At 57.2% G+C, this 22970-nt stretch overlaps 6 protein-coding genes across 6 annotated transcripts; 3 read left to right on the forward strand and 3 right to left on the reverse strand.

Moving 5' to 3' along the window:
* Positions 1–1214: 1214 nt before the first annotated feature.
* BXZ73DRAFT_75926 (uncharacterized protein) lies at positions 1215–3250 on the forward strand (the record flags this gene model as incomplete). Its single annotated transcript, XM_048022320.1, has 15 exons — positions 1215–1291; positions 1346–1424; positions 1469–1491; positions 1547–1588; positions 1642–1702; positions 1747–1790; positions 1862–1894; positions 2118–2241; positions 2295–2395; positions 2455–2501; positions 2559–2571; positions 2678–2775; positions 2834–2858; positions 2917–3064; positions 3122–3250. The coding sequence occupies 15 exons, from the start codon at positions 1215–1217 to the stop codon at positions 3248–3250; spliced, it is 1044 nt and encodes a 347-aa protein (XP_047880074.1).
* Positions 3251–5578: 2328 nt separating this feature from the next.
* On the forward strand, positions 5579–7739 carry BXZ73DRAFT_99388 (uncharacterized protein; the record flags this gene model as incomplete). The annotated part of the gene is made up of 21 exons (XM_048027984.1): positions 5579–5652; positions 5723–5801; positions 5862–5875; positions 5937–5978; positions 6034–6096; positions 6155–6164; positions 6224–6241; positions 6294–6319; positions 6369–6394; positions 6453–6487; positions 6543–6567; positions 6638–6649; positions 6700–6715; positions 6779–6815; positions 6870–6970; positions 7031–7077; positions 7131–7143; positions 7206–7291; positions 7352–7376; positions 7435–7609; positions 7662–7739. 21 exons carry the CDS (start codon positions 5579–5581, stop codon positions 7737–7739), a joined length of 1002 nt encoding a protein of 333 aa, XP_047880075.1.
* Positions 7740–11289: 3550 nt separating this feature from the next.
* BXZ73DRAFT_88929 (uncharacterized protein) lies at positions 11290–13435 on the forward strand (the record flags this gene model as incomplete). The annotated part of the gene is made up of 5 exons (XM_048025119.1): positions 11290–11324; positions 12007–12145; positions 12209–12624; positions 12681–12804; positions 12869–13435. 5 exons carry the CDS (start codon positions 11290–11292, stop codon positions 13433–13435), a joined length of 1281 nt encoding a protein of 426 aa, XP_047880076.1.
* A 1608-nt stretch (positions 13436–15043) lies between these two features.
* Positions 15044–16401, reverse strand: BXZ73DRAFT_99390 (uncharacterized protein; the record flags this gene model as incomplete). The annotated part of the gene is made up of 3 exons (XM_048027985.1): positions 15044–15355; positions 15421–16205; positions 16257–16401. 3 exons carry the CDS (start codon positions 16399–16401, stop codon positions 15044–15046), a joined length of 1242 nt encoding a protein of 413 aa, XP_047880077.1.
* A 1533-nt stretch (positions 16402–17934) lies between these two features.
* BXZ73DRAFT_99391 (uncharacterized protein) lies at positions 17935–18656 on the reverse strand (the record flags this gene model as incomplete). The annotated part of the gene is made up of 3 exons (XM_048027986.1): positions 17935–18099; positions 18180–18356; positions 18420–18656. 3 exons carry the CDS (start codon positions 18654–18656, stop codon positions 17935–17937), a joined length of 579 nt encoding a protein of 192 aa, XP_047880078.1.
* Positions 18657–21304: 2648 nt separating this feature from the next.
* BXZ73DRAFT_99392 (uncharacterized protein) lies at positions 21305–22390 on the reverse strand (the record flags this gene model as incomplete). Its single annotated transcript, XM_048027987.1, has 2 exons — positions 21305–22125; positions 22186–22390. The coding sequence occupies 2 exons, from the start codon at positions 22388–22390 to the stop codon at positions 21305–21307; spliced, it is 1026 nt and encodes a 341-aa protein (XP_047880079.1).
* Between the last annotated feature and the right edge of the window lie 580 nt (positions 22391–22970).

Consider the following 22970-nt stretch of genomic DNA (forward strand, 5'->3'; position numbering starts at 1 on the left):
CCTCCCGCCTGCCTCCCACCTCCCCCTCCACCTCCACCTTCATGCCCTTACCCGGACTTCATACGCCTGCGATACGATATTTTCCGGCCACGCGCGCACATGCCGACCGTACTACTTACCCCGTCCCGGTGCTCGGCGCTCCCGAACGGGAGGCCTGGGCCCCGCGACTCTCCAATGGCATTAATCTTTCTTCAGAAGCCAGCAAGCCCAGCCCGTCCCTCTCGGAAGATGCAGACGCTCCGAGCGTCCGTCTCCGTCTCTTATCATCTCGAAAATGGGCGGCGTGGCCAGAACATGGATCGAGACCCGCATCGCGATCCGGACTGGCACAAGCGGCCCCGCGGCGGTTACGTAGTGCCAAACGCTGTCTGGGAGAGAGGGAGAGATGTACCATAAGCCGCCTACGCTGTTTGATGGCCAGAGGAAAGCGGGGTGTAAGATCATGATGGCGCCGAGCCAACAGGGATAGGTCACGCGGTTCGCCAGCGGGGCGCGGCCCAGTTGTTTGGAGAAACCCGCCGCAGGCTGCGTCGTGCAACACATCTTGGCTTCGTCCCCCACTGCACTTCCTCACTGCACTCCTTATTTGGCCTCTTTGCTTACCATCGCATTTCGCGACACCCTCGTTTGCCCTCCGGATCTATGTCGTGCATTTAACAGGCGCCGAGGGCCGAAGTTCTGTCATGATTTCCTGCGGGTTGCAGGCTGCCACGGGATCATGTTCTTAGCCATCTGGCATCACAGTCAGTACCTTCTCTTCCGCGTGGTCTACAACGAAAGACTCACTACAGCGCCGACGTCTCGGTAAATGTCAAGGCTTATCACGAAGTAAGCTGCGATAACAGCTGTAATCATGCTTCTATTCTCACCTATCATCGCCCACGCTTGCTCGTGACCTGCGTGTGGGCGACAGTGCAAAGCCCTCGCTGTGACCGCAATGCCTCCCTTGAAGAGCGAAAGCGGAACATAAGATCGCCCCCGGATGGTCGGCTGCTCACAGAGAGCACCGCCATGGTCAATACGTTCCTGGTACTAACCGCAGAAAAGCTTCCAGTCGCTCGGGTGTAGATTTCCCTTTAGTCACCCACAGATCATAGGCACCACTCGGCCAGGAACTAAGCACGCTTCTACGGTGATCACTCATGGCTCCCAAAGTATTTAAGACATTTACCTCCTCCTCTGCGAGTCAGATATTTTCCCCTGGAGCACTCACCATGGCCTCCCTTCCCCAGATCCCTGCTTTGGACGACACCTTCGGCGCCTTGGTCGTTGACACCTTCCTTGACCTTATGTATGTCGTGCAGTAGCCTACTCAATGTTGAGTGCTGACTTCATAACGCCGCAGCCTGTACGGGATCTCGCTCAATCAGATATACGCATACTTCGACTCCTATGCGAGCGAAAAACTTGGTCTGAAGCTCCTAGTGCGCTTTCTCTCCCAAACTCTACCCCCGTTTCCCGCTGACAGAAGAAACAGGTGGCAACGATTCTGTAAGCCTTCGTTTATACGTCTCCCATGGACGTGTTCTGACCGCACGCTCTGTAGTGTGCTCGAGACCTTGTACACGGTCACCACGGCCCACATATGGTACGGCGGTCTTGACATATCCGTGATACGCTCTAAGAACGGCATCACTTCAGCTACCACTACCTGGTCATTAATTACTTCAATCCCGCGAATCTCGTCGTCAGCGTTTGGCACGTACGTTCTCGCACAAACGTCGTCGTCTATACGCTAATGGCCAGAACAGGTCGCTCAACGTGAGCGTCTTCTACCGTCTGCAACCAATGTATGCTGAAACGAGTTGGGTCAAGTTGATCCCCGTAGAAACTGTAACTTGCCCTGATCCACTTCCTGCAGAGTGAACATCGCTCATAATCCGCACTGGTTAGGGTCTGTTGGCGTTCGTAACGCAATGGTGCGGTCATTCGGTACTATGCTGCTCACTGACACTAATCATTTCGCACGGCACCAGCTTCTACGCGCGGCATTCTACAGGTCCTTTGTTCCTTTTAAACACTCTCCCACCTAGATCGGTATCCTGCTTGTCGAGCTAGGTAACGCCGATCTGTCATTGACGGCGCCGATGTCGCTGATCCTACCGCCACTTTCGCAGGCTTCTATACAGGTATGACTCCGGTGGTCGTGCAGATTTCCGTATGGGGTTGCTGATGAACGCCCCAGCCGCCACCTATATCGCCTGGACGTCAGGATCATTCGCGATTTTGACCGACATTGAGGTGCGTTTTTTTTCCAACGCGTCGAGCTACAGAAGTGCTGATACCGTGTGCAGTGGATGCTCACATGTGGTACCTCGTTAGCCTTGGCGGCCGATACTATCCTCGCGGGCATGCTAGTGAAGGTGCTACGAGACAGCCGCACTGGTATCACCAAGTACGCTCGTCTTCCCCGGCGCACTCGACTTCCCTCCTTCCTGATAACCCGTATCGCAGGACTGACACGATGCTGAACGTGATCATCATGTACACCGTGAACACCGGTTCGTCTCGTTTCTTAAGGTGTCTCGTCTGATATGTCTAACTCTCGCATCGCCCAGGCTTGCTGACCAGGTGAGAGAATCATCACGAGCACGGCGCCGGTCTCTTACCGCGGAGGCCTTGGTTTTAAGCATCTTCGCGCTTGCCTCTGTGGTCTTGGTACGTTCAATCGTTCCAGATCTCCTCTCATTCGGCCTCACATCCGTCTCCGTATTCAGGCGGTCAAGTACCCACACAACCTGTGGAACGCGATAACCGGGTTCCCCAACATCCGGCGTGGGTGCTCACGCGCTTTGCTCGTCCAAGCACATTGCTAACTCATCCGATCTCACAGTCTACTCCAACTGTATGCTCGCCGCGTACGTCGTGCTCCATTCTCGCTCAGCCTTGAGCTCGCATTGACGCGGATGTGCCCAGCTTGAACGCGAGAAAGTCGCTCGCCGAGCGCGGGATGGGTGTACACACGTTGATCAGCGGCGCCCCGTCGCAGTTCCCGATGTCCCTTCGTGGAATCCCCTTTCTGAGGCGCAGTGTCGGGACGAAGACCGTCGACTCAAGCATCGGGGTAGGTTTGGCTTGATCTTGCAGAAACGAACCCTGATCCAAGCTTGCGTCCATGTAGGCTCAGCAAGCGCAGTATTCCGTGTTCGGAAACCGCTCCCTGCCGAAGGGCGGCGACGACGTCAGCCTCGAAGAGGGAGTCAGGACTCCGAGCCACCCGACGTTCAGTGTTGTGAAGTATGAGAACTGAGAGTGCAGCGCCACGTGAATGTACTTTGTCGTGTATACCATTTGGAACCTATAGTCTGTATGAATTTAAGTTATTGTGCGCGATGTTGCACCCCCAAATTGGTATGGATGAAACTTGTGAGTTCGGAGCTTGCTCCGGCGCTTGCTCCGCCGGGCAGGGCGGCCAGAGCGCTAAAAGGTTTATCGGAGCTGAGAAAGAATGGTTCGGAACTTCAAATGCAGCCGCGCCGCCATGTCGGAGATCGCCGAAGCTTGCTGCGCGCAGCGCGCTGGCACATTTTTCGACTTCCTGAGCTCGGACCTCGCGCGCGATAATCCTGAGAGCCAGTGTATGCATGCGTTGGACCATCAGACGAACTGAAAGACTTCGCAAGTTCGCGATGAGAACAGGTATGCACCGCAGCTCAATCCGCAATACTCCCTGATTCGATGTTTGGTTGTCGATAGCACCCGCTCCGACTCTTCTCCGGCAGTGACGATGCATTGAGGATATTGACGTACCAAACGGTGACTCTCGTGGGTAATAACGCAGTTACCTTCCTGTTCTTGCTGACTGGTTTCGCAGGCATGGCGTTCACGCGTCTAGCTGGCTGTTTCCCCGCACCATGCGAACTCGATTCAAGCTGAGACACCCACGCTTCCCAGCTCCATCTTCAACGTTCAAACATTGAAGCTGTTCCCTGTTCCCTTCCGGGGCTTGACTCTATCTCCTCGGACATTCGAGTCGATGATGTCACAGGGGAGTGGGCGTGGCCGCACTGCGGTCGCTCGCCGGGACAGCGGCATCGACCCCACGACCCGTCCGGTTCCAACCTTGGGAGAACGCTCGCTGCGACGTCGTAGTGGATATCAGTTCTGATATGAATCTACGGGTGTTCTTCCGTGCTGCGACAGCTAACTTTGCCGGCCGACTCAGCCGCCCAGATGACCCTGCGTCCGGAGCGCTCGGGCATCGGTATGTCGAACAGGCTACCATTCCTCACGCCGGACGCTCACCATACCTTTTCTAGCCGTCGTCTCAAGCTTGCTGCTTAACTCCTCGGGGAGATATACAGTGCTGCGAAGCCTTGATTAAGCTCGATGGTGACCGGTCAGGGGCGCAAGAGAAGACGAACCTTGCAGCGCCCCGGCGGGGTCGGTCCCGCGCTGCGTGGCAAGGCTCTCTCTCTCAATCAACGAGCCCTAGATACGCAACACACGCCAAGGTCCTGTGACTCGCGACCGCTCGCGGCGCGCAAATGTTTCGATACGCATTGGAAGCCTCTGAGAGGTTCGCCAGCAAGCATTCGCGTGCGAACCGAGGTCTTGCAGCCAACGCACACGGCACCTTCATCAGATGGGACGATCACGAATTTGTCCTCCGCGCGGATGCCGCGGAACTCCCGAGCGACAATACGAAGCGCAACGCGGGCCAACGCCGCCCGAGGTTGACGAAGATTGTCGAAGAGAGCGAGCGTCTGCCAGATTTCGGGCGGAGGTGTAACTCGTCGGGCGACAGGTGCGCAAAGCTCGGGCGGAGGTACTGGTATATAGCAGCCCGCGCCGATGAGGACGAACTTGTGGGTCCGTTGAGGTGAGTATGTCCACTTTCGCTTTCACTTCCAGCTGGACGCTCACGCGTAGCGCACAGGTTCTCGGCTTTTCCCGGCGCCTGAGGACCGCGTGTTCCCACAACCAGATCGCTCTCGGCTGCACATTACGGCGCCGCTGTCTTGTTGCGCCATCTTTCATGCCTTCCGCATGGGGTCTCAGGCTCAGTCTGAACAACGTGCTAATTATATTTCAAAGCTTGCAGAAGCAGGTCTCGCACGTATACGCGTACCTGACTTCAAGCTCCCTTCGCTGAAGCCGCTTCGGTCCGCCCGAGTATCCAGCGCAGGTTTGTAGTACGCCTCAAATAAACCGTTCCCTCGGTAACTGTGCGGATTTAACCCGCCAGGTTCCACAATAATCAATCCCTGCCCCCTTGGATCGGTCTTCTCAAATTCAGTCCCGTTGCCACTGGCGGCATTCCCCACTTAGCAGTGCGGTCGCGCCGCACTCTGAGCGACGTTCCTCCACCGAGGTCTTCTATCATCGACCGCGCCCTATGCCAAGGGCCTTACGCGGCGCGCGGGGAGAGAAGTCTGGAGGGTATGCGTGGTCGTCCACAAGATGGCGCCGTCCTCGCACCGCCGAAACACCCTCGGTAAGTACCCGAGCCTGAAGTCTTCTCAGGGCGGAGTGACGCCCGCTCGCCCGCTCCTCCGTACATAAGCTTTCTCTCCGCACATACTCGGACTTCGCTTCCCCGCCACTCCCCGCAGGCCCCTCCACTCCTTTGCCCACAATGTCAAGTACCGCTATCCCGCCCCTGGACAACACCTACGGCTCTGTGCTCATCGGAACCTGCCTCGGGCTTATGTACGTACTCCGCGTTCTACGCGAGAAGAGTATCGCGAACTGAATGGATCTTCGCGTACGACGACGGCAGCCTCTACGGCGTCACGCTTCTTCAGTCGTACCGATACTTCCAGCTGTTCCCCGCGGACCGCCCGTTCCTCAAAATGCTGGTACGTAGCTATATGCCCACACGGACTTCGCTCCGAACTCATCTCGGCTCTGTTTCGCAGGTTGTAGCTATGCTGTGCGTACCTATGGGGACTTGGAAGCTCGCTTCGCTGATCCGACTTGACTGTGCGCGCTAGCATCCTTGAGACACTGTACACGGTGTTGAGCATGCACATATGGTGAGTCGAATGGGCTTCCCTTCGGCGTGTTCGTGTTCACCATATTCGCTTGCAGTTATTGGTCCTTGGTCACAAACTACGCCAATCCGCAGGCGTTGTTCACCGGTCGCAGTGTTTGGTGAGGAGAACTCACTTTTTCATCGGCTAATCGTCAATCTCACGAGTCTTGCGCACAGGTCACTTGCCGTTAGTATTCATTCACACCACATGCCCACCTATTGACAGTATATTACCATTCTCTTCAGTTCCTCCCTCTAGCGTCGGTACGTGCCCCACTGGCGAGCGCTTTATGATTGCAGCTGACAGTGTTTCCAGGGTCTCCTCATGATGACCAGCCAGATGTACGCATTCCGTCTGCCGTATACTCACCCTGTACTGAACTGCATTCAGTTTCTTCCTACGGCGGATCATAATCGGTCAGTAGCTCTCTTAATCTTCAGTAGGTGTGGTTTTGCTAATCTCTAGAACGCCTAGTCGGACGCAAGTACTGGCCATGCGCAGGTGTAGCGGTTAGTCGAATCACCTATAGTACCTGCCGTTGTGAAGCTGATTCCGTTATCCCAGATTATGCTGATCATCACGCAAGTCTGTCAGTGTCTTTTCACCCCGCGCCCAGTTTTTCACGTCCACTGAACTTCTCCGATCGCCACAATCCACAGCGTTCGAATCCCGTAAGCTCCCTTCTGTCGCTGCATAAAATCTTTCATTGATCAAGTCCCAGTTGCAACCCAGAGAGCGTACGTCAAGGGGTTTCCAGTGTACCATGCTCCCATTGACTCACGCTGTATGCATGTCCATAGTTTCACGCTTGATGTCAGTAACGTCCACGAGATCTTTGTGCGTTCGTATTCTGTCCCCTCTCCAATGCCGTTCCGCTCATGATAATTACAGGGCCCCAGCTCTACTGGCGCTGTGTTCGCTCTGGCCGCCGACCTGATCATCACTGGGACGTTGATCCTCTCACTATGGCAGAGCAAGACCGGCTTTAGCCAGTACGTGCCAACTTCTACCTGATGCGAAAGGTACGGTATTCTAAGCTGACTTCCGCTCAGGACGAACACTCTGCTGAACAAGCTTATATTGTACTCCGTTAACACCGGTAATTGCATATTGGTTCCCTGGATTTTGGATTTGGCTCAGTATTTGTTCCAGGTCTGATTGCTGGGTCAGTGGCCTCGAGGAAAGGCAGAAAGTAGAGCTCACTGACGTACTTCTCTCCCATTATAGCGCGATCAACGTCATCTCAGTAATTCTAGCCTTCCGGTTTCAGCAGACGCTGCTCACCTTCGCGCCTGGTATCATCTGCGTGCGCTGTGAGTTCGGTCGACTCCTTCTGCGCCACGTGTTCTTACCTCTCTGCCGCTCGTTCGCAGTCTACGCAGTCTCGATGATGGCCGCGTACGTCTTTCCTCCATCTTCGCGTACACCTTCTGCTCACAGGTTTGCGTACCGCCAGTCTCAACACCCGCGCATCCCTCAAGGGCCGTGGTCGTAGCACCAACGGGACCTCAAACGGTGCTAGCGGCCTCGAGATGAACACCCCGGTAAACATCAAGCTCCAGTCCCGTCCCCAGGTGCAGAATATCGACGTCAGCGTCAACGTCGAAGAGCACAGCGACATGCACAAGCAGGTGAGCCCGCCTGTTCTTTTTGCCCGAACCCCTCGCTAACGCCCAAGTCCAGCCGGTCCAGAGCGACGGCGTGTCGGACGACTTCGACGAGACGCGCAAGGTGCAGCACGGTCGCTTCAACGCGGTTTGAGAGTTGACTCGTCGCCCGGGGCCAGTGCCTGTAGAAAAGGCTCCACCGCGCGCGGGCCCGTCGCAGCAGGTCCGCTGGCGTCTCCATGAGGGCTGCTGCGCACTACGAGCACACACATAGAGATCTTCGAATTGCGCCCTCGGCGGCCGTTTCCTGTACGTAGTCTTTTGGGATGGCCGCGGAAGCATATGCGCGTCGCGCTCTACTCAGCAAGCAAAGTTCCGCGCGGAGACTTCCCATATGACGACCTCGTCAAGCTGCCCTGCCGCCCTCGCATAACGCGACTCAGGATACGATCATCCCGTTTTTCCCGCACCCGCGATGGGCGCGAGACTACGGAGATTTCCGCCTCGTGCCGCACGGTCGTGTTCTACATTAACAGGCCTCCAGCACCGACGCCGCGCTCTGGGGCTCGATGCGCGCAAGTGGAAACCGGAACCTTGGCTCGCGCCGGTGCCATGCCGTCCCTCAGCTGGCTCACTGCTCTCCTGGAACTCGACCACGGTCATCTTCCCGACTACGGTTGAGCAATCCCGAGCTGCTGCTCAGTTGACCATAAGGCCCGTCACCCGCGTCACCAAAACACGAAAAGGCGCGGAGAAAGTCATTCGCAAGTGAATTTTATGAGATGTGAGAAAAGGCGACCGAAAAGACACATATTTGACAGATTATCGGGATACTCCAGGCAAAACGCCTTCGAAAGCTGTCTTTTCCTTGTCTTTTCCCGCCTTTTTTCTCGCGCACAAAATCAGCGCCGGGAAATTCACTTGCGAGTGACGTTTTCAGCGCCTTTTCATATACCAAAAACTGGGCGGTGCACGTTGTGAGAGGTCAAATGCCTGCCACATTGAGGGTGCTTGCAATTGGGAACGTGCCTGGCGCCAATGGCACTGCCTCGCCCAAGCCTTGCCCTCATTTTCTCCTCTTGACCACTATGACCTTCCACCAGCAGCTTCACCCGGAGTTCCAGCTGAATCCATAACGCTAGGCGTGTTGCGAAAAAAGTTCAGCATAGTCCATTACAGCGGAGACCGAATTTGGGCACGCGGAGGGAGGCCGAGATCAGTAGTATCGTCCTCCCACCCAAGGTCGCCGCTTGACCACGGCTGACACTGGCTGACAGCGGCCCAACCGGTACGCCCAAATACAGTCTCCGCTTGAACGGGCTATGCTGAACCTTTTTCGAAACACGCCTAGCGTTATGGATTCAGCTGTCAGCTTGCTGACTTCAGTGTTCTCCTCTATGTTCGAGAGCGAAGCACAGCAAGAGACCTCGGTCCTCAACTCGTGCGATCATTGAGTGCGAGTACACCTTGAGTACACCGCTGCGCGTTCAACCCTCCATCACCGGCACCACCGCTCACCAGCACCCCGGAAGCTCCCCCTCAACCAAGCACCTGAGAAGCCCCTTCTGTCGATTTTGAAGCACTGTGGTATCACAGCTCACCTGTGCTGCGATCTTTGCTCCTCGTCGCCGTCAAACCTTCCGACTGGGATCACACCAACTTCAAGCTTCTTCACTTTCAACCCCTCCCAATCTGTCTATCAGCTGCACAGAGTAGCGCGGGCCTGGGTGAAATCAGTGGGCCTCCAGCGCCAGTGTCTGCGCGCCGGCCTCGGTACGGTCCCTGCAATCAGCGCTAAAGCAATTCCATCACCGAGGTACGTGATGTGTCGCTGTATCGTAATATGCTCATATATAGCTGCGCGATCTCGCTTTCACCCCGCTCCTCTTCCCCTCTCGCTTCTTCTTCTATGTCCGGTCCTACATCCCCCGTACTGCCCGCTCTTGACAACACCTATGGCTCGGTGCTGATCGGCACCTTCTTGGGTCTTTTGTGAGTGACTGTCTAACTCACGCGCAGACGTGCTCACGAGGTCATTTCATTCAATAGACTTTACGGTGTGACTTTAAACCAGGCTTATCGGTACTTCGGCCTCTTCCCTGCAGACAGAGTCTTTCTCAAGTCGTTGGTACGTGCGCGACCCAGTCTCCATTGTCTCATAACCGGCTCATCCCTCTGTTTTCAGGTTGTGACAGCCGTGTTCGTTTATAACCCCATACGCGATCGCCACTCATATTGACCGACGAGTCCAGTGTTATCGAGACATTCTTCACGATCTTGACCATCCATGTCTGGTGAGTAACGACGCTGATGATGCCAACAAGGTTGTAGATAATGCCTCCAGCTACTTCTCTTTGGTATCAAACTACTTCAATCCCGCGGCGCTCTTCGGTGGGCACGGTGTATGGTACGATCCCTTCCTTTCTTTGCTTGACCCTGTTCTACAAATATTTCCATCCAGGTCGTTGGACGTAAGCGTGATATATATATCAAAGCTGCCTATGCAAACTCATACTGTGGCTTTTGGAAGCTTTTACCACTTACATCTGTGAGTAAAGTCTCCAAGGAGTCTCTGTCTCTAGAGTAAATCTCATCTGCACGCTGCGGCAGGGTGTCCTGATGGCCACGAGTCAAATGTGAACTCGGTTTTTAACAGATCTTGCATTCGCAGTACTGAATTGGTCGCAATTTCTCCGCAGCTTCTTCGTCCGACGTGTTGTCATTGGTGCGAGCTTATGATCCGCTACCTTGTTCCGTGCCGCATGACTGATTTGACACTACAGTGGGGTACCGTTACAGAATGGTAGCCATTTTGGCAGTGCGTATCATTCTCAACAACAGTATAGATGAATGCTCATATTACATCTCACTAGCTCGTGCTTATCGCGGGAGAGTTCGGTATGCCATTACATACCAAGATACCCAGTTCAGCTAACCGAGAACCTTCGTTACCGAAGCATTTCTTTGTGGTGCGTCCACAGACAATATCCACCATGCATCACCAACCTGAAGAAGCCTCAGTTGCGACCCAGCGCGCGTGCGTCTTCTTCCCAATATATGAACACTGCCTCCGATGCTGAAAATGAGACGCGAACCTACCAGCTTCACGCTGCCATTGTCCGAGCTCCACGAAATATCCGTAAGTGCTTATCGTGCAGAAATACACCCATTTCTCATGCCGGATCTATAGTGGCCAAACTCTGCTGGCGCTGTCTTGGCGCTCACCGCGGACCTTCTCCTCACTGGCACTCTGATCGTCTCATTACGTGAGAGCCGGACCGGCTTCGAGCAGTCAGTCCATATTTTGAATACTCTGAAGCCTCTCAATCTCATTAGGACGCAGTACGGACTCCATCCTGTCTCTTCTTATTACATACACTCTCAACACTGGTAGGTTGCACTGCCGTTTACGCTGGTTTGTGAGCTTACGCATCCCTGGCCAATCAGGACTAATCGCCGGGTTTGTACTCAACACACGTACACAATGCACATACCATTGATCGTTGCCATATTTCAGAGCGATCAACATTGTAGCCGTCATTCTGGTATGTTCCATTTGCGCCTCGATATACCAGACACTGACAGTACTTGTCACAGTCACTGGTCGAATCAAGTAACCTGGTATATTTCGCTCCGGGGATCGTCAGCGTCAGGTGTACGTTCCGCGTCGTAATTCTCCGTCTTGGCTCTGATTAACTGCTGCCATGACTCTAGTCTACTCGGTGTCCATGCTGTCTGCGTGAGTATCAATTCTGAAGCCATATTCCATCGATATCAAACATTGACTTCCACAGCCTAAATACGCGCGAGTCTCTCGCAGGTCGGGGTCGCAGCGAAGCGAAGCCTCCGTCCGACGTCACCGAGAGCCGCATCAACACCGCTCAAGGCCATATGAAGCTAAACTCCGGAGAACACGGGTACGTTTCATACGCGAACGGAGATGTCGAGCTGCACCATATTTCAAAGGGCTGTGGAACTTCGGTCTGCACTTTGTTTCCTCCACGGTCCTATTATACCCTAGCGGCTGATGTGTCACCTCTAGGAGTTCTCGATGGCACCTTAGAATTCAGCTTTCGTGTGTCTTGTCTTCTTTGAGCTGTCAGAAGTGCGGTCAGGACAAAGCTTGTATCATTATTTTTATCGATTGGTGTTGGAGACGAGCTGGTTCCTCAGACGGTGCGCGCGTGAGACGACTCAGAGTTCCGGCTCCGACGGCCCGGGATCACCACAGTTGCAGCGCCTAAGCGGTCGACGCGTCCTGCTCGTCGACGTCCATGTTCGACGACAACCCACGCGACCGCAAGTGCCATGTCTGCACCGACTGACGCTGCAGACTCTTCCCCAGCGGTGCGGCGCAGCACGCGAGCCCCCGCAAAGGCCCCAAACAAGCTCCCTGCTCATGTCGTTGCTCATGTCGTCAGTACGAGCAGTGCTGCGGCAGACTCGCCCACCGCTTCGCCGCGGAAGCGCAAGACGCGCGAGTCAGAGCAGAGCGGGGAGGAGAAGCTGGAGGATCTGCTCACAAGTTCAAAGAGCAAGTTGACCAACCTGGACATCAGCGTAAGTTTTCCGATCTGTTCCCCTTCACGCCCAAGTGAACTGATACTCCCATTCCCGCGACAGGACATTGTAAACTACGCGAACTTCCTGGAGCTGTCACCCGAGACCCAACAACGCCTCTGTTCCATGCTCCCTTCCACTGCTTTTTTGACCTACGTTCACTCAGTCTCCTCAACTCACCCCGACGCTCCTTCTCCTCAGCCCACCTCTGATACAGAGGCAATGGACGTCGACCCCGTTCCGCCCCCACAAGAGGAGGAGCGCTCACCCGCAACGCTCGACCCAGCGGTACTCACATCACCTTTCTTTCTGTCTGCCGCACATACCTTTCAAGATCACCTTTTCTCCTCCTGGTTAGGAAAGAAGGCTGCAAGCGATCTCGAGCGATTCCTTGCGGGTGCTCGTGCGGGCACACTGAGTGCGGACTGGAAGGACGAAGTGTGGGCACGCGATCATGCTGCGCCCTCTAAACCCAAAAGGTCTTTTATGAAACCAGCCCCTATGAATGTAGACTCACTCACGCTCACATTCGCAGGAAACAGAAGGGACCACTGGACCTCGCTGCGCTCGCGAAGCGCGGGTTTCTCCAAGTGGGAGACGTGCTTGCGTACCGGCGAACTTTTCCCTCGCTCGGCGTCACCGTTGAGAAAGACCTGCTCGTAAGCCTCCCATGACAAATTCATTGTTTCCCTTCCCCATCTCACGCGGATGTCCGCCTCGTAGGTCGACACCGTCCACCCTACGACGCATGCGCTCTGCCTCTTACTCTCCCCAGGCACCACACGCGCGCTCCCCGCGCCGCTCCTCCTCACACCCACGTACGACGACAAAACGCTCCTCGAGCTCGCCGACGTCACAGACGTCATCGCGCTCGAGCGCGGCCTCCTCGATGTCGACGCCCGTGTCTCGCACGCCGCCAAGATGGCCGCCGACCGCGCGCCGTTCCCCGCCCTGACCTCACCCCCCTCCGGCTTTGCCCCCGGTCCCGCGTTCGCCCTCCCTGGGTCCGCCCGCCATGCCGGCGCCACCACTCATGCGGAAGACGCGGTGCGCGCGGCTGAAGCGGAGATGAAGGCGTCGATCGCGACTCGCGCGTGGAAGGCGTTCACCGTCTACCGCCGGAGCTCCGACTCATCCTCGGCGGCGAGCGCAATGGAAGGCGTGGAGATCCCCCCGGAGCTTGCGCTCGAGATGGGACTACTCGGGGATGGAACTGGGAACGATCGTGGGGGGCGGGGGCGTGTCGCGACGCTGTTCTACTTGCGCGGATGCTGTGCTGGGGGCTCGTAAGGGAAGGGGCTCGGGTATGTTTGCTGTTCGTACTGCTTTATCTTGATTTGAGAGTGGTGCATCGTAGACCTTTGAATCATGCGTGCCGTTTCTTGCGTGGTTCGGTTAGAGTAACGTTCCAGCTTCGACTGCCACCCATCTCCAATAGTAGTGACGGTCAGAGTGGGCGATTACGAGGCGATTCTCGGATGATTCAACGGCGATTATTGGACTAGTTATCGGCCGATCAAAGCTCTTTATCACTCCCATAATTGCCTTGAGCTCTGGCCGTACCACGATCTGTCCTCCTACGCCGGTGAGGGGCTCTGGAAAAAATCCGAGAGTCTGTAAAAGAGATTAGATTAGATGGAAAGTCGGGGTTAGGGGCAGTGGTGTACCTCGAGCGGTTTGACCGCGCTCCCCGTCCGTGATGCCCTGACCTGACCTGCCCTCCTCGCTCATGTCACCGACCATGTCCACACACCTCAGGAAGCAGCCCCCAACAAGACGCGGGGCTTTTGGAAGACGTATAAAGTTGCCCTACCAGCCCACCCCCGTCTCTCGATATCCTCCCGGATCCTTTCTTCTGTGTTCTCCCCCCCTTCCCCCCTTGCCTCACGACACACCATTTTCGCCTTCTCAGCCCCCGCCGGTTCCCTCGCTGCCGCTGCCTCCGTCTTTGCTCTCCCACCTTCGCCGACAAGCGCACCACCACCCGTGCGACGGCCTCGGCTGGGGCGCGTTCCACACCCAGGCGAACTTCACCGTCGCCTCACTCCTCGTAGACGGCTCAAAGAACACGAACACGGCCGGACTCCCGCTCGTGCGGGCGCGATTCCAGCGCGAGCTTCAAGTTGTTCTCGGTGCGTCTGCCTATTGCGAGTCTGTCGATGTATGCGCACTGACGACGCGCGCAGCAGACAGACATTGGCGTCGTATCCTTTCGACCAGTATCCGACCACCTCGATGGCGGTGGGCAGGCCGCTCACGACCGGGCCCAGCGTCGCGCCCGCAGCGGGCATGTCCCTTCTCCTCGCGGCGGAGGTCTCTTTTATCTCGAGCAACTCGCCAAGGGTGCCCAGATCAACTGCGGTGTGGTGCGTGCAGTCTCTTTGTTTTGCTATTGCGTCCGTGCCCTTCCATCCATCCTGCCGCCGCTGCCGTGCATCAGCACGTTCCGGTGTAGTGCTAACGGCACTCTCTTTCCGCCTCTATATTGACGGCATGGCATGGAGCGGGCGAACACGGACCCCCGCCAGGGGCAGCAATGGGCACCCTTTGCTGGCTATCAACGGCGACGCGAGCTCTGCGTTTTAGGCATACAGAGCAACGTCATGTACAGTCTGGTGCCGGGCCAGCTATACAACGACTGGTCGATTTTTTTGTATTGTGCTTCAGAGAATGATACAATGCACCAAGCCACGGCCGTACGGCCGCACTCAGGACTGTCGATCAGCTGCTGCTTTATGTTCGTGACGCTGTGGCAGGCCCATCCCACAAAGACACAATGGGATCGGAGTTGCCATGACTATCCTAAGAGCGGGGAGCTCCGGCTCCGGTGGTCCGAAACCACCGCACTCCCGAGTCCGAGACAAACGGCGTACGCGTCGTGCTCGTCCCCGTACGCGTCTACCCATGTTCAGATCGCAAGTGCCGCGTGCGGAGGAGCGCCTCTTCGAACGCGTCCGGGTTGCGCTCGTAGAGGCCGGGGATGTCCGCGGCGTTCACCCACCGCCTGGGTTGGAAGAGCACCTGGGTGTGTTGGGGCGTGAGGCCCACGGTGCGCAGCGTGCGGCAGCGGCGCTCGAGGAGGTGCAGGTAGCGGAGCGTCTGCACCGGGCTGGGGAGCACCATGGAGGTGTGGGCGCTGGCTTCGTTGAAGAAGAGGCCGCGCAGCCTCTCGAAGCCCGCGATGTAGTCCGCGAAGGTGGAGAAGAAGCTCTGCGCAGAGCGTCGGTTGATGAGCCACCGACGGGTTGCGCGGAGCGGGGGAGGACACCGCTCACCTGGTCCATCGGTGGTCCGTGCACCATGTTCACGCCCAGAGTGACGAGGCCAGGGAGCGACTTTCGTGCGACCGCGAGAGCACCGGTGATGTCGGCCGCGGTGGCGAAGGTGCGGGTGCGAAAAGTGACGGACAGGCACTCCGCGGGCGTTTCGGCGTCGGCGAGGCTCCGCAGCGCTGCCTCGAACTGCTCCCGACTTTCGTTGCTGTCCAGTATGCAGACAATGGACACGAACACCACCGACCGCCCCGTAACGTGCGTCCGCACGACCCAGGGCACCGCGCGGATCCCTTTCAAGAGAGGGAGCGCGGTCGAGGCCAGAACGCCGTCTGAAGGAGTAACGTCCAAAACGCAGAGACTGTGGATAGAGGTCTGCTCTTCGAGGAACGCCGTAAAATCGTGATCCCAGATGCCACTATATCCGAGCTCGCCGAGACGGAAGGGCGCACCGCGAAGGATATTGCCCGGGATATGAGCGATCGACATGTGGGTTATGTTCGGAAGATTGGCGACGGCGCGCTTGAAGAGGGTGAGGAAGTCGGACGGGAGCTCTTGGCAGGCAGTGAAGTCGAGGGTGAAGTACTTGACGTGACTGCCGTAGTCAGGTCGCTTGCAGAGGGTTTCAAGACACTTTGCGGCAACGGTGGGTGACCTGAAAAACAAGAACTTGTACAGGGCAGTGACGGAAATCTCTGCGCACGTCTTGCTCGCGCAGCAGAGCGTGACTAGAGCCGATCCACTGGTGAAAGAGGCAATTTCCGAGATGAGTTCTAAAGGGAGACGGGCTAGAAAGCAAGATAAATCCTAGGCTTGTGCACGAGGAAGAAATAAAATACCCTTTAAAACGGCCTCGTAGCCGGCGGGGTGGTTGGGGATCGGCGAAGCAATGTCACCAGAGACCAGCGAATGAGAGCGCGGGGTAGGTGTGGGGATAAGTACCGCCGAAGCTGCCTTGCGCTTACGAGCTTTGGGGCGTGCCATAGTGGTGGTGATAAGAGAGTGTGTGAGATGAGGATCCGAGAAGCGCGTTCGCCACTGAACTTATACCAGTGACTTTGGAAGATTAGATAATCTGGTTGGAATGGACGGAGAGGCACGCCAAGGGCACGCGATACCTACGAGTTCCGACAACACCAAGTCGGTCTAACCTCTCATGCTCATTGTCCACTGTTTTAACCGGTCGGAGTATCCATTGTTTCTTTGGCGTGCATTTGTGCATTGTTGGCTTCATCAATCACGTCTTTCGGCCCCGGTAGTATTCGGTGTTTGAATCAGGAGTGGGTGACGCGAGGAGCACGCAGGTGATGCGGAGGAGAACAAAGGCAGAGCGCGCGTATTGCAGCGTGGATTGTGTCGGGCTGCAGACATGCAATGAGACATAACACGTATCTCTGTAGGTAGCTCCAGGAAGTAGTTGGCAATGTCCTGAAATGGGAACGGTCACATAAGTTCACTGCTCGTACTTGGGCGCGGAAGTTAGGGAGCCAGAGAGCTCACGCCAATGTCCAAGTTCGTCAACATGATACCTTAGCTAATAAAAAAGTCGTGCGATATGACCGGCGCATTTTTCGCCATCGTGAGGGAGAGGTGACAGTTGTTCACTCACTCAAACATGGACGTTGACGAGCAAGACGCGGAGACCGTGTAGGCGCTGGCATCGACTCCGGCACATGATTTCGGACCCCTGGTCTCAGAACAACAAACAATCGGCTTTAAAACAGTGTACAAGGCTAGTCATGAAAACTCTCGTCCCGTTTTGGCTTTTTTACAAGGCTACAGCCTCACGACCCATGAGTAGAAAGAAACAGACAGTCCAGAGAACGGCGTGCGTACTACGGCCCTGGCTGAGCATAGAGACTTAGGGCCTGTTCGGTAACCCGACACCGGTCGCGTACGACCGCCATTTGCCCGCGGGAACCCGCGGGAACAAACACCGCTCTCAGCGATTACGACCGCTCTCTGGCGCTTGTGGGCTGTTTCTGGCAGGTAATACCGGTATTACGCGACCGGTGTCAAGTTACCGAACAGGCCCTAAGTTAGAAGATACATTGGAGTATTCTTTGAAGCACAAACGTGGTGGTACAGCCGCAGCCCCCGCTGCGCACGCAACTGCATGCTATGGAACTGTGTCGACGCGACCACTGTTTGCGCCAGTCCGGATCTCGACTCTGCGTATCTCGTGCCATGTTCTGGCCAGGCCGCCAATCTCCGGAACAGCAAGAGACAGCGGCGACCATCGCCATTCTTGCGGCGCGTCCGACGCAACCAACCTTCCAGCGCAATGGGAAAGCAACGCAAGCGAAGAGACACCGTCAGCCTTAGTATCTCAAGCAGTAGTGATTCGATTGCGACGACATTCCATCATTTGCAGACAATTCAGTTTCAAAACGCAGAGACGACAAGCCACAACGCTTCATTGTGTGCGTGAAGAAAGTGCCACGAAAATCCTGTGTGGTGTTTGTTTGTCGTAGTAGAGCCTCAGGTAGAGATTACGTCGAAGGCGGCGGGCGGGGCCTAGTACACGATGTGGATGTGGATGTACTGGCACGAGGAATAGTCGTACGCCGTGCCCGGGTTCTCCGGCATGTAGATCACCTCGGAGTACGGCCCGTTCGTGCACAGCGCGAACTGGTCCGTCGCGCCGTTCGCCGCGAGCTGCGGGAGACCCGTGGCGCTCGACTGTCGAGCGGGTGCGAGCGCGAAGGGAGGGCGCAACATGAGGATCCCGAAGAGCCCCGAGAACGACGGAACGGACGCACCTCACCGCAGTAGACCTGCGCGCCCGTGTGCGGGTCCGAGTTGATCTGCAGCCACCCCGGCGCGGAGCCGTCTATCACGGCCCTGTTCGTCACGTTCGGCGAGCCCAGCGCGATCAGCCGGCCGGCGTCGAGCTGGAACGCGGGCCAGTTCTGCGGCTTCGGGTACGAGGCGTACGTCTGGCACGCGGTCCGGCGGTGAGCTCCAAGTGCGCCTGCAGAGCGAAGGGGGGGAAGACGCACCATAAGCACATACAGCACCCCTGGCCCGAGCGTGCCCCAAGGCCCGAGGACAAGCGGGACACCGGTCGTGTTCGTGTTCTTCGTCTCGTCGGCGTAGTACGCGGCGAGGGTGAAGTTCGCAGTCGTAGTGTCGAACGCTCCTGCGAGGCCGATGCAGGCCGGGACCAGGTTGTCCGCTGCGAGCGCGGAAGAGGTGATAAGGGAAACCGTAGCGAGCGCAGCGAGCGAAAAGAACATCGTTAAGTTGTGCGTCGGGGAGGACGAAAAAACAGGAGAGGGTGAGTTCTTGGAGAGACTGCAGGGAGCTCCACCTCCTGCCTCGCTTTTTGTGTGTGTATGCATTCCCGGTGCGTCGCGTAGCTCAGCGATCCTCCAGCGCCTGGACCCGAAGGAATTGCAGGGGCAATGCATCACGGGCGGAGGATGGGGTTTCGCGCATCCATGGATCGGTGGAGATCATCGCAACACCATCGCAGCTGACTGTATGGTGGTTGCGGGTGCTTGTGTTCTGCAAGCAAGTAGTAGTCAGAGGAGAAAGGCGCGGAAGGACAGGAGGACAGGAGGGAGCCTTTCTTCCCGCCTGGCTACAATGGACCCAGAAGAATATGGCCGTAGCTCCATTTTGGAAAGACAGCAGCCGATGCCCTACGCGAGATTAAAAAAGTGACTCTATACTCGATGGCCAGCAAGTGCTCTCCATATCAAGATGACACGGCGATGGCGAAGTAGCTCCCTCCCCCTCCCACGAGTGTCATTTCCTACTCCTACGTCAACCGTACAGAAGTGGCATGTCAAGTTCGTCTCGTAAAGCAGGGTGCAGAATATCGTGGACAGATCGGGAACCAAGTTCGGGGAGAGAGCGCGCGGGAGGGCCTGACATGGGGAACAAATGGGGAAGATCATCTGCAGCTTGACGGGCTCATACTGCCAGCACGTCGCGTGCTTGTACAAGACGTTGTTATGCATGCCAGCGACGCAGAATGAGAAGGGCCTGCGTCGCCGTTGATCGCCAGTGGCCCCGCCGGGGTCCGTGTCCGCCTGCTCCATGCCACGCCATAGATATAAATGGGGAAAGTGGGCTCCGTTCTAGAACGTACTGGTGCATGGCAGTGGCGGCAGAATGGATGGAAGGGCACGGACACAATAGCGCGAAACAAAGAAACCGCACGTACCACCGATAGATCTGGGCACCTTTCGTGGGGTCCACCGAGTTGCTCGAGATAAAAGACGCCTCCACCACAAGGAGAAAGGACATGTCCGCCGCAGGGGCGACGTTGGGCCCAGTCTGGGTCAGCCTGCCCGCCTCCATCGAGATGGACGGGTGCTGGTTGAAAGGTTACGACGCCAATGTCTGTCCGCCGCACGCGACGTCAGCGCGCATACATCGAACAGACTCGCAATGGGAAAACACATTGAAAACACCTTGAAGCTCGCGCCGGAATCGCCTGGCCGGGCACGAGCGGGAGCTCGGTCGTGTTCGTGTTCTTTCAGCCGCCGACGAAGACCACGGCGACGGGAAGTTGGCCTGGGTGTCGATCGCGCCGCGGCGCAAGGGTCACGTTTGTGGCGCGTTTGTCGGCGAATGTGGCGGTTTAACGACTGACGCGGTGGGGGTGAGGGCGATAGTAAAGATTGAGAAGGCAAAAATCGTATGTCATGATGTGTTCGGGCATGGAGGTCGGCGACTTCATACGCCCCCTTCTCGGGGGAGGCTTGTGGACGCGGCCGGTGACATGAGCGAGCAGGGCCGTCCAGTCGAGGTCATCAAGGATGGTGGGCGTGGTTTCAGAGAGGGCGACGAGGCCGCAAACAGCGAGTCGAGGAACATCCATCCCCTCTGCCCCTAACCCCAACACCCCATCTAATCTAATCTCGTTGCTAGGCTTAGAGCCACTGCTAGCAGCATCCGCTGCTCACTGGCAGCCTCCACCGCTCACTGGCAGCCTCCTCTTGACTTTGACTTCGGTCTATGCCGGCCTTTGATAAACCCATGCTTTCCGCTTTCATTTCTCATACCTGGACCATCTGTAAATGTTGTAAAAATCGACCTCCGTACTCGATTACACAATAGGTTCGTCACTGTCACCCACTGATGCACGACATTGACACGTCTGTGCGGCTGCACACCTCAGGATGGGAGCGACAACGCTCACAGCGAGCATAATGAAGATCTGGAGCGGGCGCGATCTACGGGCGGAGAGGATAATGCCTTTGAGGCGCCGCACTGTGCGCGCGTCCGTCCTCCGTAGTACGTACGCCGCCGATGCCCCGCATGACGGAAGGCATCCACATCCGGCACAGCTCCCACGCGAAGAGCCCGAACTCCGCCGCGTGTCGGTAGGGGACGCACGTTGGCCCGTGTGTACCTCTGTTTACCTCTGTCCTCGATGTGGGACGACCCTCGCATTCCTCGGATCACGTACGCTGCGGGGCGCGCGAACCGATCGGCGTGGGTTCCGGAAACCGCAGCCGGGGTGTCCACCGGGGCGGGGTCTCTAAACCACTTCGTGGGAAGCCCTACGAGTGGCGGCGCACGAACGTTGAGACCGGACGACGCGCACGGCGGTTGCCGCGAGATACCAGTACGCGCGACTTGGGGCAACACTGATTGAATTACAACACGCACTACAAAAGAGCCAACGACACGGAGCGGGACCGGAGAGCGAAGTCTGACAAAACACTTCAACGGAGAGACCTGGGTTCACTATACCGGCGTGGAGAGGAGTATGGAGAGCATATGGGAGGCGGACACACACGAGAAACAGAGGAATTCGTACACAACAGGACAACTTCTCACGAACGACGATGCGGACAGGAGGGCCCTCGGGTGACGGCGAAGAGTGCCGTCCGTGACGCGCGTGCAACGCGGGTGGGGGGCGACGAGATCAAACCCCCCGACGCCTGTCGTGGTTCTTGCCCTTGTCCCTGCCCTTGTCCTTGTCCCTGCTCGGCCCCTTGATGAAGTCGACGATTTCATTGCTAAGCTTCCTAATTCGTGAGGGTGCGGGGGGAGCAAGTGTATGACCGTGACTTGGGGGAGTCTGGTTCAACGCCGCGGGCTGCTGATCGCGGTGACGACGAGGCGGCGAGTCCGGGATGACGGGAGGGATTACTGCGTGACCCGACATCGGCGAGGCCGCGTACCCCGCGTGGTAAGGCGCGCTGAATGGTCCCGGAGTGGTATGAGACTGCGCGCGGTAGTACTGGTGGACGCTTGGCTGGAGGTAGCCGGTGGACGGCACGGCGGCGGGGCTCGATGCGTGGGGAATCGGGCCGGAGTCGGAGGGAAAGGGCACGTTCGAGCCATGGATACCCGGCACAGGCAGCGAGTACTGCCTCAAAGGTGGGCCGTGAGGGTGGCTAATCGGGGGGTTCACAGCGAGAGCATGGAGAAGTCTAGATGGAGTGGGGGGCGTGGAGGGCTCGCCGCGGAGACGATGAATCTCGCTGCGGGCATCCCTTAGCTGGGCCCTCAAGTCGATGTTGTCTTTCTTGAGGACTTCATTGTGCGTGCTCAAAATCCCGACCTCTGATTCAAGGTCGGCGATCTTGTTGGCCTGCCATTTTATATACTCGCCTTGCCTTTTGATCTGTTCTTCCAGTCGCTTGATCTTTTCGTCTTGCTCTTTGATATTGTCTTCCAGCCGTTTGATGAGCTTCTGGACTTTGTCGTGACTGTAAGCGGCGACCATAGCTTCCCGCTCTTCTGCTAGATATCAAGGCTCAGATATCCGACTTGAATGAACGGCCAAGAAGACGGGCTTACGGGTCACAATCGGTTGACCAAGACCGCCACTCGCCATTTTGTCCAGGCGGCGGGTAGAGAGGTGGATAGCGACGCGGTGGGTAAGAGTGGAGATGACGATGGGGGGCAGAGACCTGAGGGCCCGAACGACCAGGCGGGGCCGTTTTATCTTGTCGAACTCCTCCTCCGCATATCCACCCTCAGCGCTGTGTCCGCGGCGAGCCATACCGTTGACTCCGCAGGACACAGAGTTTAGACGGATCGGGACGGGTTTGACCAGGGGGGGTGGCGGCGCTGGCGGACGCGGCGGACGAGGAGGGGGCAGAGGGCAAGCCCGTCGCCAGCGCGCACGCCTCGAGGTTCTGCTTACGGTTTGTGGGCGACCGTGGGTGTGGAACCCGTGTCGGCCCGGCGGCGCGGGAGGCCCGCGCGGGCGCGCGGATACTAGCTTCGCCACACTTGATGTGTGGACCCTCGCTTCTTCGAGACCCCTGCCATGTTTGGCCAAGGCGGTTTATCACAGAGATCCACAACTCCGAGGACGAGCAACCACACAACGACTTCGCACACGAGGCTTGAAAGGCTAGAACCCAACAGGAGTCTGAAATTTTCGCATGGAGTCGTCAGTATAGTGGCCACTTGGTGGCCACCCGCCGCAACCCGTTCCGAAGTCATCCGGCGCGAGCCACGTAGCGACGCTTTCAAGGCCACCCCCAAGGCGTCCAGTGTGGTTAGCGTTCGTCAGCGGGGAAACGGTCCCTGAAGAGCGCATCGGTGCCCAATAAAGATATGCGGGTCCCGTGTAG

The sequence above is a fragment of the Epithele typhae genome (genome assembly GCF_022376455.1).
Source record: "Epithele typhae strain CBS 203.58 chromosome Unknown BXZ73scaffold_11, whole genome shotgun sequence".
Lineage (NCBI taxonomy): Eukaryota > Fungi > Basidiomycota > Agaricomycetes > Polyporales > Epitheliaceae > Epithele > Epithele typhae.